The following is a 17,414-nucleotide window of genomic DNA, read 5'->3' as shown; positions in this document are numbered from 1 at the left end:
TCTATTGTTCTAACACACAGTTAGTAGCACTGTGTGTCATAAACACTATATAACAGCTGAAATAATATCTGATTAAATAAGATATTTTACCACCCCTACAGGGGAGGGCAATAAACATCTTAAAGTATCAGAAACATAAATTCCCAGCGGGCTGGGAATAGAATTTAACTATAGAATCACAACAAAGCTTTATGAGGTTTTGTTCAGATAAAGATGAGAGAAACCAGAGCGGTGCCGTTCAGAGACCACTGAAGGGGCAGATGCTATAGATTTTCCTACAGCTTTAACAGTGATGTATTAAAAAGAGTCAATTCTAGAGAAAACTAGAATATAAAAAACATCAAATGTGTTAAATGTTTTCTTGGAATCAAAGTTTTACTGTCTTTCATTACAGAGAACCATTGAGATTTTCAAACCTACACATGAACAAAACATTCAAAGTAGAAAGTCCAACCTAGAGACATGTTTGATTTTTACACAGTTGCTCTGTTAATCATACAAGCAAGAAAACAACAACCTTTCAATGTACTAGAATAACAAAAATAACAGAAAAGGTAACCGTTCCTCTGTTTTTGCATTCCTGAACTGCTAGTAAAGATGGTCCATTTAGAATTTAAACCAGGGCGGTTAAATCTAATATTTACATAAGAAAACATAAAGTTGCCAAAACCATAGATAAAACCTCTTCTATTTGCCTGAACAGTCTTTTCTTTCCCCCTTATTCTCTTCTCACAGTCTCAGCCTTCTTATGGTAGCTGGGGCTCAGTCGCTTTTATCCGTCTCCACCTCCAGAATTTCCCCATTGTGGGACAATAAAGGGATTCTATATTCTTCTCTCCTCATCAGTTATTTTCCTTCTTTTTATCAAGGAGGAAGAAATGATCCGTTAATCAATATCTGTTTCACTACAGAACATCTTCACATAATAACCTAAACTACCTGCTTGCAATATATAGGTGAAGGTTCTCAGTTATCCAGGTCATAGTCATAAAAAAAACATTAAAAACAATCCACTGGACTTGGTTTGCAAGTTTGAAGCATTGCTTCCCATCCAGGAAGCTTTTTCAATTCAAAATGTCAGGAATAACATTGAGTTTTTGCTGCTTGCAAGATTCTACATAATTTCACCTTCAAACAGCTCCATGCTGACTATAAACGTACTGTGTTTCTATATTATTTATTTTACTTTCTAACTAAACTAGTTAACAATCCACTAACCTTTGCACAGCCAAATACTCCCAAAAGGCTGTAAGGGCTGATTCATCAGGATTTTTAAGGTTTTTCCAAATTTCAAGCTCCATAAAACAGTAAGCTTTGATCGGTTAATCCAATCAGACATGTGTTATTTATTCTGAATAATATCAGGATCTGAATTATATATTTTAAAATTCTTATTTAAATCCATTAAAATAAATAAACTAAACAAAGAACCCAGACCACTGCTTATTATTCTCATCCTTCCTGGTTGTGTATTTACCATGCAATGTTTTCTTGATCGGCCTCCACGTCTGCTACAGAGATAGAGAAGGTCACATCATTCAAACAGGTTGCAGTTCCACAGAATCACGCCATTCAGTTTCATTATATAAATACACTTAGACATATTTAATTAATGCACTCTCATTAAATGTCTTAACAGAATCTAAAAATGGATAAAATCTTATTTTAGAAATTAAATTAAAACATACAATCCTATGTTATTTATGTAGGGTACAAAGTTTTATGAAGAAATGCGTGAAATCATCACATACAGTATCTTCTAGCAGTGTTGATTCTAGTTAGCTTAGTTTATTAGCTTTCTAGACAGTAAAATAACCTTCCCTCAACTATTACCTACTGTGCTCATCTCCACTCAGCTCTGACTGATCCTCCAGTGAAAACAGAAACAATGCAAAGTTTCTTTGTCCTCTAACAGGTGCACATATCTCCGAATATAAAATTTTATTCATTGATCAACAGCTTTTCTGACTGGACTTTTCTTCTGGAATAAAAGCGATTCATGCTGGGCTCCACAGTCTGCCTGCATAGGGCTGCATGGGTCAAATTCTTAAATCCCTCACAGAGGCAAAAGTTAAAAAGGTAAATTGGTGGCATTTGTCATGTTATTTCTTTTTTTCCACACAAAAAAAAAAAATAACATGGCAGGCACTCCAGCCCCCTCCAGACGGGCCTGTACCCGAGCCCTTAATTGAAGGCCTGATTGCCTCTATGCCACAAAGCATTGAGCATGGAGCTATGATTCATGCAGGGGCATCATTTAATAATCTGAACAGTAAAAGAATTTTTAAAAATATGTGATAACTGGCCTAATATAATATATAGAGCTTCTGAGAAAATAGATTTTAAAACTGAACTGTATCACTCTGAACTAGGGGGAATAATGTACGAGTTCCACTATCTAAACAGAATTAAAATAACGTTTGTTGATACTCTTTATCTAATTCAATTTACGTGCTTGTTCTTATTTTAGTTTATATTTAAATTTGCAGCTTCAAATTCACATTTTGTGCACGGTACCGGTATATTAATTATTGCAAACCCTTCCTTCTTAATAAACAAAAAATAAAGAAATAAGCACTTCTGGTTGTTTAAAGCAGCTATTTTTCCCAGTTAAATGGAGCAAGTAAAATAATGTTTAAGAATTATTTTTAAACACACAATATATTGTTGGAGATTTTAAAATCCTTTTACCTGCAGATAAAAGCAGATGTGAGCCGGTAGCATGAAAACAAGCTAACCCCACCAGCCTGACAGTAGAAGCTCTCTGACTGATGTGCTCAGGTGGAACCACTCTGCCTGATTGCTTCATTCTTCTTCATCTTCATTAAAATCTTTAGCAGTTGGCAAACAACAAATAGATGCTTTTCCTCTACTGGAGTGTGCCCAGAATGAATTTCAGGAATTAAATTCTGTTATACAATTGTGTTATTTTCACATAGCAAAATATTATCCTGTAAACGTTATTTCTGTATCCATTCTAAATAATTCAAATAAATCTATTTAATCTTTATCTTTATCTTATTTTTAATTAATTGCTGTTTATCTCCCTAATATTTATTACTGTACAAAATGACATGTTCAATTGTTTCATCTACTCCACATATTTCCCATTCTTATGTTTCCCTAATATAAACAGAGCACTATTAAATCCAGTATGCAGAAATCTCAAACGAGAAATAACTGTTTCTTCTCTTCTTGTGCTTCCTGTTCTTCTCATTTCTCCAGTTTTCTTTTTTTTTTTTTAAACAGCATCCTCTTTTTTCTTTTCTCCCATTCTCTTCGCTGTTTATCCTTAACTTTTTGCTTAATTAACATTTTAACTTCTGATTTACTAAAATTAACAATTCAATACACTGTTTGTCTAACACACTGCAAAAACGATCTAGAATTAATAAAATTTCTTAAATTAAGTGTATTCACCCTAAATTTGAGTAGGTAAATGAGATAGTTTGCCAATGGAATGGGTAATTTTACTCTTAAAATAAGGTAATTAGTTAATATGCACTTGAAATAAGACAATGCAATTGTGTTTTCTTATTTTAAGTGTAAATTGTCTTGTTCCATTGGCAAAATGTCTCTTTTACCTCCTCAATCCAAGAACAAATGCACTTATTTTAAGAAAAAAATGACTTATCTAGATTTAGATTTTTTTGCAGTGCAGCTTCCTTAGTTGCCCTGTATTCCAGTTAATTTCCTTTAACTCCACAATGCGCTGGTTTCCATACAAATCATTAAACCCATCATATTTGTTCCATATGGTGTCTGTTGAATTTCAATTAAAATATCTTGTCTGATTTCTGCGAACTCATTAAGGATGAACTAGAATCTGAACATATGACTGATCTTAATGGCTTTACTTTTTCAACACAATGAATAGCTAATAGTATTGCAATCATCTCTAAACTGAAAGAACATCACTTACTCTTTTCCTAATTCTAACATTGAATTCTGGTAATATGAAAGCTACTCCTTACTTATTTAGTATATTTTTGAAAGTATCTGTATACATTTTTACATACCTATAATATTTATTAACATAATCCTGTATTATGTATGACTTTAGAGAGAATTCCTTATCTTTTCTCCTGTTCAACAAAGTAAAATCTGCATAGACATCAGGAATAATCTAAGGCAGTATTATTGATAATGGAAATGTTTGGCTTATACTAAACTGATCTATTTTGAATTCTGTTATTTTATTATTCACAATCCAACCAAAACTTCTAATTTGTCTTATTTTTTTTTCTCAAAAGGGTTTTATTGTTTGATAAGTTGTATGATCCTGTTTATCGCCTTTTAAGTTAGCCCAAAAATTTAATGTTAATTGTTCTTTTCTAAATGCAAGGCTCCATTTTCTACTTCTAATGCTGCTGTTAAAGTAGTTTTAATTGCCCCTATACATAACCAATGTACTTGGTACTGAATACAATCTAGTTTTTCTAGATTTGTCTCTGCTGCTGAATTGTAAACATTGCCTCCACACTGATTCCCTTATTGAATGATCTCAGGTGTTTTCACTTTGAGCAGCTCTCAACAGCCAATCAGATAGCCCTCTATGTGGATACAAAAAGCTGCAGGTGAGTGCTGATTGCATTGTCCATTGCAGGTGCAGCTGAGTTGACTTTGAACCTTTGCAACTGAAGGAAACATGGCATCTGCTGGCTTTCAGATCCTTGGCATCCTCCTGGCAAGTATTGGCTTTATCGGTGATATCATCATCTGTGCCCTGCCGATGTGGAAAGTGTCTGCCTTCATCGGGAACAACATTGTGACGGCCCAGATCTTCTGGGAGGGCCTGTGGATGAACTGTGTGAAGCAGAGCACCGGACAAATGCAGTGCAAGGTTTATGACTCTATGCTGGCTCTGCCTCAAGACCTGCAAGCTGCCCGCGCCCTGGTTGTGATCTCAATCCTCGTTGCTTTCCTTGGTATCCTGCTTGCCATTGTGGGAGGAAAGTGCACCAACTGCATTGAAGATGAACTGTCAAAGAGCCGGGTAGCCATTGCTGCAGGTGTCTTCTTCATTGTTGGAGGTATCCTGTGCCTTATTCCAGTATCCTGGTCAGCCAACACCATCATCAGGACCTTCTACAACCCAGTCATGATTGACGCCCAGAAGAGGGAGCTCGGTGCGGCTCTGTTCATTGGCTGGGGAGCAGCAGGCCTCCTGATCATCGGAGGGGCTCTTCTCTGCTGTCAGTGCCGCCAGCATAAGGATGGACGCTACTCTGTTAAATATTCTGCCCCACGCTCAGCAGCCAGTGCGGGAGCCTATGTCTGAAATCCCCTGACAGGCTGCACTTTTACTGTTTGTAGAAACTGGACTAAACCTCAAACCAGAGTTTTTAAAATCTTCAACTTGCTGATTTTTAATAAAACCTTTTTATCTCATACATTGGGTTTCATTTTTAACTTGTAAGTCTTTTCAGCAAAAAAAAGTTGCTGTAGATCCAACCTCATCCAAAAGCCTTTTGAGTCTTGAGCAGTTTGAGATCTTGCAGGTTACTTTTGACATGTCCTTGGCTAGCTCTCTGACAACCATGTCACTTTGGGGTGTTTTTGTTCTATGCTGCAATCAGAGTTCTGCTCTAGGGTCTGCTGTGAATAGCCAACCATAACACTGTTGGCCTTTCTGAGCAAAAAAAAAACAAATGTTCAGGCTGAACTAGGATGCCTGGCTTGCATCTACAAGATTTCTAAAGTAACCTCTTGTTACTGTTCTTTAGCCAAAAAAGTCAAAGGCAGCAGGCACTGTTAATTTCAAAAAGCTTTAAAAGTATGTAACTGGTGTGAAGAATTATCCTCACCCCATGTACTTTAGGAAAAATGCTTTGAAAACTGGATCACACAATATGGCTCAGCTTAAGTGGAAACCTGCAGGCAACTGATGCAAAGGGGGGGAAAAAAGAGAACTTGAGGAAATGAACACTTCAAATTGAGAATTTTTAATTGCTGTAAGGGTTTTGGTTTATGTATCTTAAAATTCCAGTACAGTTACTAAATGTAGCTGCATCAAAACCAATAAGTGCTAGAAAGTAAAATCATTTAAAACAATTTGTGCTGGCTCCCTGTGTTTGCATTAAAAATGCATTTTTTTTTTTGTACAATGTCTGGATTTTTAAACCCCTCAATCTCTTTGCAGAGTATGTTCACACATTTTGGAAACACTCAAATCACAGTAATTTGTTTATATTCAAAAGACTTGAATGAGAAGTCTAAATGCAGACATTGTTGGTCATACACTTGTATTCCTTAGCATCAGTCTGGTTTAAAAGAGTAAGCAAATTAGTCGGATGTTGAACTTTTAACAGAAGGCCCTCAATATATTTTGAATTTTCAAAAAACTGTTAGTGAAGTAAACAAAGACCAACAGCTGGTATTAGAATTGTACTCAGATTATTTAATTGAAACCAGCAGTTTTTCAAGAGTAACTTTGAGGTAAAAGACCTTGTATCACAACCCATAAAATATTTGGTCAAGACATGTTATGGCAAATATTTCCTTTACAACTTTACATATGCAGATACTTAGTTCAAATTTGGGATGATTCATTCATGTTCCAACAGAAATGTGCAAAAAGTAAGGTCCATAATGACAGGTTAGTGAGTGGTGAGGCATTTTACTGGCCTCAATCTAAGAAAAACCTTTGGAACAAATTAGACAAGTCTCCCAGCCAGGCTTTCTTGTCCAATATCAGTGTCTTACCGGTAAATGTTTTTGGACCGAACCTTTCAAAACCCTCCAGATGAACTCTTAAAGTTGAAGAGGGAAGTGAATCATATAAATACTATGGATTTAAAAAAATACTTTATTTTAGCAAAATTTGAATGAATTTCTTCAGTAAATATAACTACTTCAATGCTGGGGTCCTTACACCAGCTTCCTGTAAAAGGATTGAATGTGCAATTTTCTCATATAGAGCTTACTGAAAATCTTTGCTCCTAAATCACAGGCTGCTTCAGAACTGAAGTTTTAGCCTTTAGTTTTCAGGACTCTATCCTGTAAAAAGCTCCAAATTTGAAAGCCAAACATTTTACTGGTTTTTAAAAATAAAATAAAAACCTACCTATTCAGAGGAGCAAATATTGAAAACCTTTTTTATGCTTTTATTTAAATTTTTATTTTTTATTTTAACATCTAACTACAAAGTGATTTCCAAGCGCTCTATTGTTGAGCCATGGTTCATAAGATCTCCCTCTCAGTCCCTTTAGAGTTTATGAATATCTATATATATATGGTGCGATGTAATGAAGTGGAAGTACTATTTTACCTAAGTACATTTTTATGCATCTGTGCTTAAGTAGATTTAACCATGGATACTTTCTACTTTTCAACTACAATTTACAACTACAAGTACGTATAGTTTCAACTCCATTACAAATTCTGATTCTTTTCATTATAGGCTGGTGAGAATTCTCAGTCATCCAGGTCATAATCATTTCAAAAAAGGTTAAAAAACAATCCACTGGACTTTGTTTCCAAGTTTGAAGACGTTTCGCTTCCCATCCAGGAATTTAATTGACAAAGCTTCCTGGACGGGAAGCGAAACGTCTTCAAAGTTGGAAACAAAGTCCAGTGGATTGTTTTTTAACCTTTTTCGGAAAGTCACATGGTGTTTTTCCTTTATTTGTTTAGTTTTGTTTGAGAGTAGGGAAGTAATCAAATGCTAGATGGTGATTGGTCCACTGAACAACTGCAAAGCGAGCAGATAACGTTGGACCTGCTTCCTCCAAGAAGAGCGAGGTTATTACCGAGCCTCATTACAGACCAACACGCATCTAAAATGGATTCCAGCACAGAGAGCCCGCCAACAGAATTGCGCACCCTTTGCCTTATTAGAAAGAATTGTTCACTTTAATTGGCTAAAAAACAATTATCCTGGAGATTCTGGTGCCACCTTTGTCTCCTCCGAAAGGACGAGCTTCTAGCTTTCAAAAACTCACCCTTAAATCTAAATAGAAAACCATTGAGGTAAGTCACTAAATTGGGTTTTTCATGGGTGTTTGCTTCAATGCTTATCAATGTTGGTGACAACTTAAACGGTTGCAACAGTCCAGATGAATTTAGTGGCTTATTTGAAATAAAAAGATACATGAATCTAGCATTTTTCCTCCAGTAACACCTGCCTGAACTTATAGTTTAAATTATTACGAATAAATCACATATGTGCAAAGTTGCGACATATACTGCCCTAGATAAGAAAACAAGACCTAAATATTGTATATAATCCTGAATATGCATTTAATCAACACATCATAATTTATTCAACTCCCATTTTTTTAACGCGTCCCTTTTGGCAATTAGCACCAAGAATTGATGTTGTGATGCTAGAAAATAGTAACCTGACTCCGCCAGATGGATTTGCTCCGCATATCCATCTGGAAACCTTTCGTTGAAGTAATTTTGGGAAGGGGCGAAAATACTGGTTAGCTGATTGGCCTATGTTGGTGATAGAGGGGCCAAATAAACTAATCAGATGAACGGAGCATATGATGTACTAACGGCCAGGCTACTCTTGCTGAAACCAGTCGGGAGAAGAGCAAAAACATCTTTTCCTCAGAGAAAAGCCTCCAGAGCAGTGTTTTGCTCTTCTTTCAGTGAAGAAATACTCTGTAATTCCGATAAAACTTGCTCGATAGCCACGCTAACGCTAGTTTCATCGGCTGAAGCCGCCATGTTCTTTAGACTGAACTGTCGCGCTTCTCGTTGCATCACACCTCAACCCGCTTCAAAGCCAAAGCTGATTGGACGTTCGTTTGATGAACAGCTCCAAATTTTCTTCAATGGAGAGTCTCCAGACTGATCTGCGAGTGAAACCTTGAAAGCTCGCGAGATCAGGATGGTCTCATAAGGCTAAGATAATAGCCCTGTTCAGCTTTTTTGATCACTATACCCAGGGAAAAAAAAGTCAGACTAAGCAGACATCCATTCATCTAGCTAAAAAATATCATATTCATCATGTTTTGAGTTAGATATTCTTGGCAAAGAAAAACAAATCTGTCAGTGAATTGCACTTAGTAGAATTCTAGTTTAAAATGTTCTCAAAATAAAATAGCTGAATACAAATATAAAAAAACTGTAAATATACAGTCACATATTTATATTACTGGTTTTATGTACTTTTTACTGTTTCACTTACATTCTTGTACAAAAAAAATGACAAAATAAATCTGTTTAAGTCTAAGTCTTTTTATGCAATGTTTTTTATTATTTAAAGATTTGGACAAAATATTAAGAAATTTTGTAAGTTTATTGTGTTAAAGTTTAAATAACAGGAACTGTTATATTTCTTTAGTTTGTTGAGAGACTAGAAGCCATTTTACTTTACAGACACTTCAAATTAAATATATATTGGAATGAAAGAAAATAAATTTATGATGGTAACATTACAGTTCCCCCAAAGGGGCAACTGGGGCCACTGTGGCTGCAGGTTTTTGCTCTGGTCAGATAAGATCTGTAACAGCTGTGTGAAGAAAACAAAAAAATAAATTAAATTGTTTGAATTATGCAAATTAGGTATGCAAATACACAGTTGGGGCAAAAGACCGTACCCACTTCAGCCTTTCACAAGTTATTTTTTTAAGACCACTGCTTTAATGGGGCCCAGGCCTTTATGTTGTTGTTATTTTTTTATTTCTTTTTGGTGGGGTGGTGGGGGGGTGGTGGTATTGCATATGTGAATGCTTAATTATATTCTGAATGAGTCCTGTCCAATTTGTATAAAGTCTAACTAAAATATATTTAGGAGAAAGAAGAGAACTGCTCTCCAACAATACAAAGGAAGGAACCTGGAACCAGAAAAGGGGAATACCGTCCTTGAGGTCTGGTTTCTTGCAACTTTTATAATTCTGAATGATGCAAGAAGTTCTCAGAGTGAAGTTCTCAAATCATTTGACCTTAATAAAGATCTGGAGTGTTGAAGCAGAAAAGAATAGAGAAGTTGCAGGACACTGGACTTCATCACTGGACTTCATCAAAAGTTTGACAGCTCTGAATTACAAAGCTCTCTTTACAATATTGTTAAACTGTGGAGTTCATGATTAAACTGGAGTTAAAATTTACAGTTGAAAAGTTCGGTGCCTGTTAGTCAAAGTGAGTCGAAAAAAATCAAAGAGAAAAGCAAGTACTTTGTTGCTTTTACTTAAGTTCAGAGGTCAGTGTGATACTTTTACTAGAGTACTTATTTGTTTCTTTATTTGTAATAAGTACTGTTTGTGAGTACTTTTTCCACCACTGACGAATATAACCTTTTCTTTTTGGGACCTCTCAGCCCCTTTTTTCATATCTCTTTGGTGAGGGACTTTCTTTCCACAGCTATTCAGGTTGAGCAAGAATCAGGACAAGCAGGAAACTCGATCTACAAACTAACAAGTCTCCTCCCAGCTGCTGCTTTCATTCCTGCAGCACAAAAAAAAAATCAGACAGAAAAACAACCGGCAGTGTTCGTAGCCGTGTGAAAACCTGCTGTAAAAATGATATTTGGGTCAACACAGAATTAATTTTATTGCAGTTTTTTTAACCTTTGACACAATGAGGACTCAGCTCGTCGGTTTTTGCCTGGCGATTATCGGCTTCATGGGAACCATTCTCATCTGTGCTCTCCCCATGTGGAAAGTGACGCCATTTGTTGGAGCAAACATCGTCACCGCTCAGGTGTTCTGGGAAGGTCTATGGATGAACTGCGTGATCCAGAGCACAGGTCACCTGCAGTGCAAGGCATATGACTCCATTCTCGCCTTGCCTCAGGACCTGCAGGGCTCTCGGGCTCTCATCTGCGTCTCCCTCGGCGTCAGTGTGGTGGCCATTGGGCTCAGCGTGGTTGGGGTCCGGTGCACCAACTTCTGTCGCTACGACAGGCCGACTAAATCCAACATCGGCATAGGTGGAGGTGTGGTTTTCATCATCGCAGGGGTCCTATGCATCATTCCTGTCAGCTGGTCGGCTCACACCATTATCACAGGATTTAACAACCCCCTGCCCACAGAGGAGAGGAGGGGGGAATTAGGGGCTTCCATCTACATTGGCTGGGTGTCTGGAGCTCTGCTTGTCATTGGAGGAGGGATACTGGCAGGTAGCTACAGATGCTGAGGAGGATGGGAGAAGAAGAACAATAGACTGCCCTTTGACTGCCGTCCTTATCTTACTAAACTATAGAAATAGCTTCTGTTTGCTAAGTTTTACTTTACTTCATAAAGACATTAACTGAAGGTCTATATTTGCACTAAATTACAATTTTTTTAAAGAGTGTGTACAAAGTACCAAGAGAGCAGCACAAATAAAGGGTATGATTTTTTTTATGTTTAATAGTAGCATCATACGAAATGTATAAAAAAAAAACAAAAAAACATGAGTTCTCATAATTAACTGTATATGTTTGAAGTTTATTTAGAAAAAAATAACCACAACTTATTGATTTTTTATATACAGTATAATCTATCTATCTATCTATCTATCTATCTATCTATCTATCTATCTATCTATCTATCTATCTATCTATCTATCTATCTATCTATCTATCTATCTATCTATCTATCTATCTATCTATCTATCTATCTATCTATCATCTATCTATCTATCTATCTATCATCTGTCTGTCTGTCTGTCTGTCTATCTATCTATCCCTTGTTCTTCTGGACAGGATGGATGGCTTCTTCATTTTAAGCTCTCTATATATAGATAGATATGTACTTAAACTAATGTCATATGAAGTCATAATGTTGGTTTAAACAATTGTTTTCATTTGCTACTTGTCTTAATGTGCCAGATTTACTTTTTGCGTTTAATTTTTTGGAAAAACCAAAAACATGACATGTTTTACAAATCTGTAGAGTACTGTAAATGAATGGAGCATTATTTTTTATATGTAATAAATATATGTTTATGCTTCTACTTTAAACACAAATGCTTCTTAATTGTCAAGTATTTTAAGAAAGACCACATGGGGTACCTGGAGAGAACCTACAAAAGGAACAGCGAGAACATCCAAACTCTATGCAGAAAGACCCCAAGCTGTGGTTCAAAACCAAGAAACTACAAACTGTGCTTCCATGTAGCCCCAGTAGAGAATAGTGCAAAAATAACAACTCTGAGCCTTCCTGTTGTCTGCTGAGAGGCTCACTTTCTCTCAGATGTGTTGTTGGGTTGTACAAAACAGTAACATATTTATAGAGCAATATAAAATACATTACTACTTACATCAATCTGCTCCCCCTCCCTTCAGTTTAATTACTCAATCAGTACTTTAAATAGTTGCTTTTGAGTCTCCCTCATTAAGACCATTGGCCTCGAGATTATTATCGTTGACCTAAATAACGCATATTTAAAAAGGAACAAGGAGCAGGAGTTGTGAAAGAATACAAATGCAAGTCCAGTTTTGAAATGTTAATCAGTGATGAAGCCAAAAACCAAAACCAACAAGCCCATCCACATATCACTTCATTGCCTTGAATATGCTTTGTGGTCTGAAATTCCCACACAGTCCTACCCTTGGAATCCACGTTCACTAATATAAAGTAATATATATGACGTCTATTGACGCTCCATGAGCTCCCCGACATTTTTGATAGAGGAAGTCATGGTTGTTTCAGTAGCAGTAATATTAGTAGGAGTCTCCAGAAGACTCTTCTGGAGTCAGCAAACGACCAACATCTACTTTAGGCCCAACAAAAAGTGACACTTCCATGAAGAAGACTTTATTTGCAGGATCTCGTGACTCGAAACAAAGATATGATAGAAGCACTGCTTATTAGATAATTATTAAATAAGCAGGGAACTTCAGCTGGATTTGGGATTAAAAACTGATGCTTACAAAGCCTACAGGTCCTTCTAAAAATATTGCATATTGTGATCAAGTACATTATTTTCCATAATGTAAAGATAAAACTTGAAAATTCATATCTTAGATTCATTGCACACTAACTGAAATATTTCAGGTCTTTTATTGTCTTAATACGGATGATTTTGACTTACAGCTCATGAAAACCCACAATTCCTATCTCACAAAATAAGCATATTTCATCAGACCAATAAAAAAAGTATTCTTAATACAAAAAAAAAGTAAACCTTCAAATAATTATGTACAGTTATGCAGTCAATACCTGGTTGGGAATCCTTTAGCAGAAATGACTGCTTCAATGCGGCGTGGCATGGAGGCAGTCAGCCTGTGGCACTGCTGAGGTGTTATGGAGGCCAAGGATGCTTTGATAGCAGCCTTTAGCTCATCCACAGTGTTGGGTCTTGGGTCTCTCAACTTTCTCTTCACAATATCCCACAGATTCTCTGCGGGATTCAGGTCAGGAGACTTGGCAGGCCAATTGAGCAAAGTGATATCATGGTCAGTAAACCATTTACCAGTGGTTTTGGCACTGTGAGCAGGTGTCGGCTGGTGCTGAAAAATGAAATCATCTCCATAAAGCTTTTCAGCAGATGGAAGCATGAAGTGCTCCAAAATCTCCTGATAGGTGCATTGATCCTACCCTTTGATAAAACACAGTGGACCAACACCAGCAGCTGATATAGCACCCCAGACCATCACTGACTGTGGGTACTTAACACTGGACTTCTGCCATTTTGGCATTTCCTTCTCCCCAGTCTTCCTCCAGAATCTGGCACTTTGATTTCCAAAGGACATGAAAAACTGAGCAACAGTCCATTGCTGCTCCTTTGTAGCCCAGGTCAGGCGCCTCTGCCGCTGTTTCTGGTTGAAAAGTGGCTTGACCTGGGGAATCCGGCACCTGTAGCCTGTCATTTCCTGCACACACCTGCGCACGGTGGCTCTGGATGTTTCTACTCCAGACTGAGTCCACTGCTTCCGCAGGTCCCCCAAGGTCCGGAATTGGCCCTTCTCCACAATCTTCCTCAGGGTCTGGTCACCTCTTCTCGTTGTCCAGAGTTTTCTGTCACACCTTTTTCATTCCCACAGACTTCCCACTGAGGTGCCTTGATACAGCACTCTGGGAACAGCCTACTGGTTCAGAAATATCTTTCTGTATCATACCCTCTTGCTTGAGGTTATCAATGATGGCCTTCTGAACAGCAGTCTGGCAGTCTTACCCATCATTTGGGTTTTGAGTGATGAACCAGGCTGGGAGTTTTAAAGGCCTCAGAAATCTTTCACAGGTGTTCAGAGTTAATTTGTTGATTCAGATGATTAGGTGCATAGCTCGTTTAGAGACCTTTTAATGATATGCTAATTTTGTGAGAATGGAATCTTGGGTTTTCATGAGCTGTATGCCAAACTCATCCGTATTAAGACAATGAAAGACCTGAAATGTTTCAGTTAGTGTGCAAAGAATCTAAAATATAAGAATGTTCAGGTTTTATCTCTATATTATGGAAAATAATGAAGTTTATCACAATATGCTAATATTTGGAGAAAGACTTGTATGTTGGTGCTGAATGTGAGTAAGCTTGTGGTTATTGTGAATACTGGTAATCAGGTATGTTTATTATTTCTTGTTGCCACATAGCTGTACTTTAGAAACTTCTTTTACATAAAAATCAATCATCCAACTTTATCTGTATCTGTCTCTTACTGGACAACCGCATCATGCCTGAACTTTAACTAATCGGCATAACTCAAACAGGTGAGGGCTTGCCAGGCAACCATTCATATCGGTTAAGAACTCCATACAGCTAACGATATTTTTCAATAACTGTAGTTGCAGCTTAGTATTTAGTTTTAGTCGGTATCGGTGAACACCTGGAAGTAAACTCCCATGGTTTGTATGGACGGGCATGCTTGTTTATAAAGGATTTACAAAACTGCAGGGCCCAAGACAGAAAAGGAAAGAAAAGGAGGGACAATCCCCCCCGGGCCGCCTCCCCCACAACACCCCCCCCACAAACCGCACACCCACCCCCACAGACGCCAGAGCAGGTAAAAAGCCCACCCCGACCCCAGCCAGCCCCAGCCGTTCCAGGACCCCACATCCATATGGTCCTCTCATACCCATGGCTGCTAGGCAACCACAATCCTGGTAGTCCACCCCCGTAGGCCAATTATGGCACACTAACCACCCGAGCCCGGGCGCCAGACATCCCCAAGCCCCCAGTCCCCAGAATTAAGTACAAGGTCTCCCTCCTTACCCACCAGTGCATCCATGGGGATGCCCCACCATACCGTAAGGAACTTCTCACCCCACAGACCTCAACATGTAACCTCCGATCTACTGCAACATATCTGCTGAAACCATCAAGGACGAAGCTTCGTACAATGGGAGATCGGGCTTTCTTTTCAGCTGCTCCCAGCCTATGAAACGCTCTCCCTGGCCACCTGAGATCCCCACAGACTGTGGATGTTTTTCAACGTGGCCTTCCAACGTCTTCCCCTTTTTTAATTGTCTTTGATTATTTTAGCTTTTTTTCACTTTTTATTTCTCATGCTCTCCATGTATTTTTACTTACCTGTTTTACTATTTAGCACTTTGGGATTTGTTTAAATATAAAGTGCATTACAAATCCAAAGTATTGTTATAATTGTAAATTTTGTAAGAAATAAAAATGTGATTTAATTGATCTGGAGGATGCCTCTTAAATCATTGCCCTCCTTTGGCCAGAGGAGTTCACTTTAAAGTTTGGCCTAACTTCAACAGCTTAAGGATGACCAAACTGCTTGATTTATAATATGCTGGATGTATGTCAATAACTTCAAAATCCTGCAGACTGACCCAAATTAAGTAAGACTTATTTATAAAAAGGAATCACTCATCTTTGGAATCTTAGTGGTTGTCCTGTGAAAGAAGGAAGAAGTTTTCAATGTGGGACTTGAACAATCTGATGGCCTTTCTTAGATCAGTTCAGATTTATCTGAATTCAGCTAAAGTCTAATCCAAACTGATAATTCTTATATGATGACTTTATGTAGGTAAAATTGGTTTATTTTTACCAAATTCTGTGTAGTTTTCCAAAGCTCAGCTTCATTCCTTTAGAAATATTGGCAGTACCTCTTTTAAGGAAATGTTATTCTCCTGAATAGTAAATATAAATGCTAATAAACTGTATTTTTAATACAGCTGAAACTTTATCTAAAGAGTTTCGACTTACAGGAAATTATTTGCAATAGTTGTGTGTGACATTGGCTGAAAACATTTTTTGTTGTGATCAATAGTTCCTGTTGACCATTTATGGAGAGAGGGGTGAGGCTAGTAGGCAGGAAGTGAAAAGTCACCAGGTGGAAGGATTTATTCAGTCCAAAGGAATGGCATGACGACACAAGGATTTCATTTGTTTTGAAACTTGTAAGTGACTGGAGAAGGTGCCTAAATTTATCTTAGCTGGCCTGTTCAAGTTTCAGGTTAACTTGTAAAGTTTAATTTTCCAAGCAAATCAGGTGATTACAAAATATGTTAATATTTTTTTATATTAAATAATACATAAAAACTCAAGATCCTGTTTAATGTTGGTTGATATGTTTAATTATCCAAATGTTATTTATTCAATACACAAATTAAATATAAATGTCTTGTCTGTATTTGCATAATATTGAAACACCAACATAAAAACCAAGCATATTGATGTGATTATGACAATATTCAGTGTGTGTTTTTGTATCTATAGGTAAAAAAAAGGGATACTTGCCTGTAACTTTTCTTCTTATGCCTAAATCAGTGCTTCTGTTTTCTATATACATTTGACATGTTCAAATCTTCCTCTGTTTTTGTCCACTATATTTCCAACAATGGCATAAATTAGAGCAAAATAAACAGCATAAACACAAGAAGCAGCTTTTAAATATTTTTTAATAGATTTCTGCAAATAATAAGTTGCCCCCTCTCTGAAAAAATATTGTCTGATTGTTATTTTTTGCTAAATTTCTCAGTTTCACTCACCAAACAAAGGCTTGATTACTTCCAGATTTCGAGTAAAAAGAAACTTGGCTGGCAACATGAAGTAAGCAAAAGATATCTAAAAGAGTAACACATGTGGTGATTGGCTGACCTGTCAAAATTACTGCAAGAGTATACCAAAAACATGAGGATGTACCAAAAATCTCTAAAGACCCACTTTCTTCAGCTGTTAATATTCCTGATTAAAAAAAAAAATATATATATATATATATATATATACATATATATATATATATATATATATATATGAAAACCGGTTAAAATTGTGCACTTAATGTATGTAAGGCAATAAATGTAAAACAAAAGAGAGAGAATCGATCAGGGTTTCCCTCATATTTGACCTTAAATATTCTGTGACTTAATGAGACATTTCTAGAAATTATAGATCCTATTCCATCTGGTGAATCCTAATTCAGAAAATGAACACTATATCAAATATGGTGGCGCCTATGTAATGTATTAGGGCTGCTTTGGTATTTCAGGAGCTATATAGATAACTTCATGAAAATCCTGATAAGAAAATTCCAGCCATCAGATTTGGTCGTTAACTCAAAATACATTTAGATT

At 36.9% G+C, this 17,414-nt stretch overlaps 2 protein-coding genes across 2 annotated transcripts; both read left to right on the top strand.

The window, feature by feature from the left end:
- The first annotated feature begins 4,612 nt into the window (after window positions 1-4,612).
- On the top strand, window positions 4,613-5,391 carry LOC119794004 (claudin-like protein ZF-A89). Its single transcript, XM_038301338.1, has one exon. It carries the CDS (start codon window positions 4,649-4,651, stop codon window positions 5,279-5,281), a length of 633 nt encoding a protein of 210 aa, XP_038157266.1. The 5' UTR covers window positions 4,613-4,648; the 3' UTR covers window positions 5,282-5,391.
- A 5,004-nt stretch (window positions 5,392-10,395) lies between these two features.
- On the top strand, window positions 10,396-11,153 carry LOC119793999 (claudin-4-like). Its single transcript, XM_038301333.1, has one exon. The coding sequence runs from the start codon at window positions 10,531-10,533 to the stop codon at window positions 11,086-11,088; it is 558 nt and encodes a 185-aa protein (XP_038157261.1). The 5' UTR covers window positions 10,396-10,530; the 3' UTR covers window positions 11,089-11,153.
- The last annotated feature ends 6,261 nt before the right edge of the window (window positions 11,154-17,414 follow it).

This window comes from Cyprinodon tularosa, unplaced genomic scaffold (assembly GCF_016077235.1).
Source record: "Cyprinodon tularosa strain WSP-4 unplaced genomic scaffold, ASM1607723v1 ctg466, whole genome shotgun sequence".
Lineage (NCBI taxonomy): Eukaryota > Metazoa > Chordata > Actinopteri > Cyprinodontiformes > Cyprinodontidae > Cyprinodon > Cyprinodon tularosa.
The sequence above is the reverse complement of the archived record's forward strand: the minus strand, read 5'-3'. Positions and strand labels throughout refer to the sequence as shown.

Bases quoted from the DNA above. Each gene is read 5' to 3' on its own strand.
- LOC119794004 (XM_038301338.1), top strand. From the start codon at position 4,649: ATGGCATCTGCTGGCTTTCAGATCCTTGGCATCCTCCTGGCAAGTATT.
- LOC119793999 (XM_038301333.1), top strand. From the start codon at position 10,531: ATGAGGACTCAGCTCGTCGGTTTTTGCCTGGCGATTATCGGCTTCATG.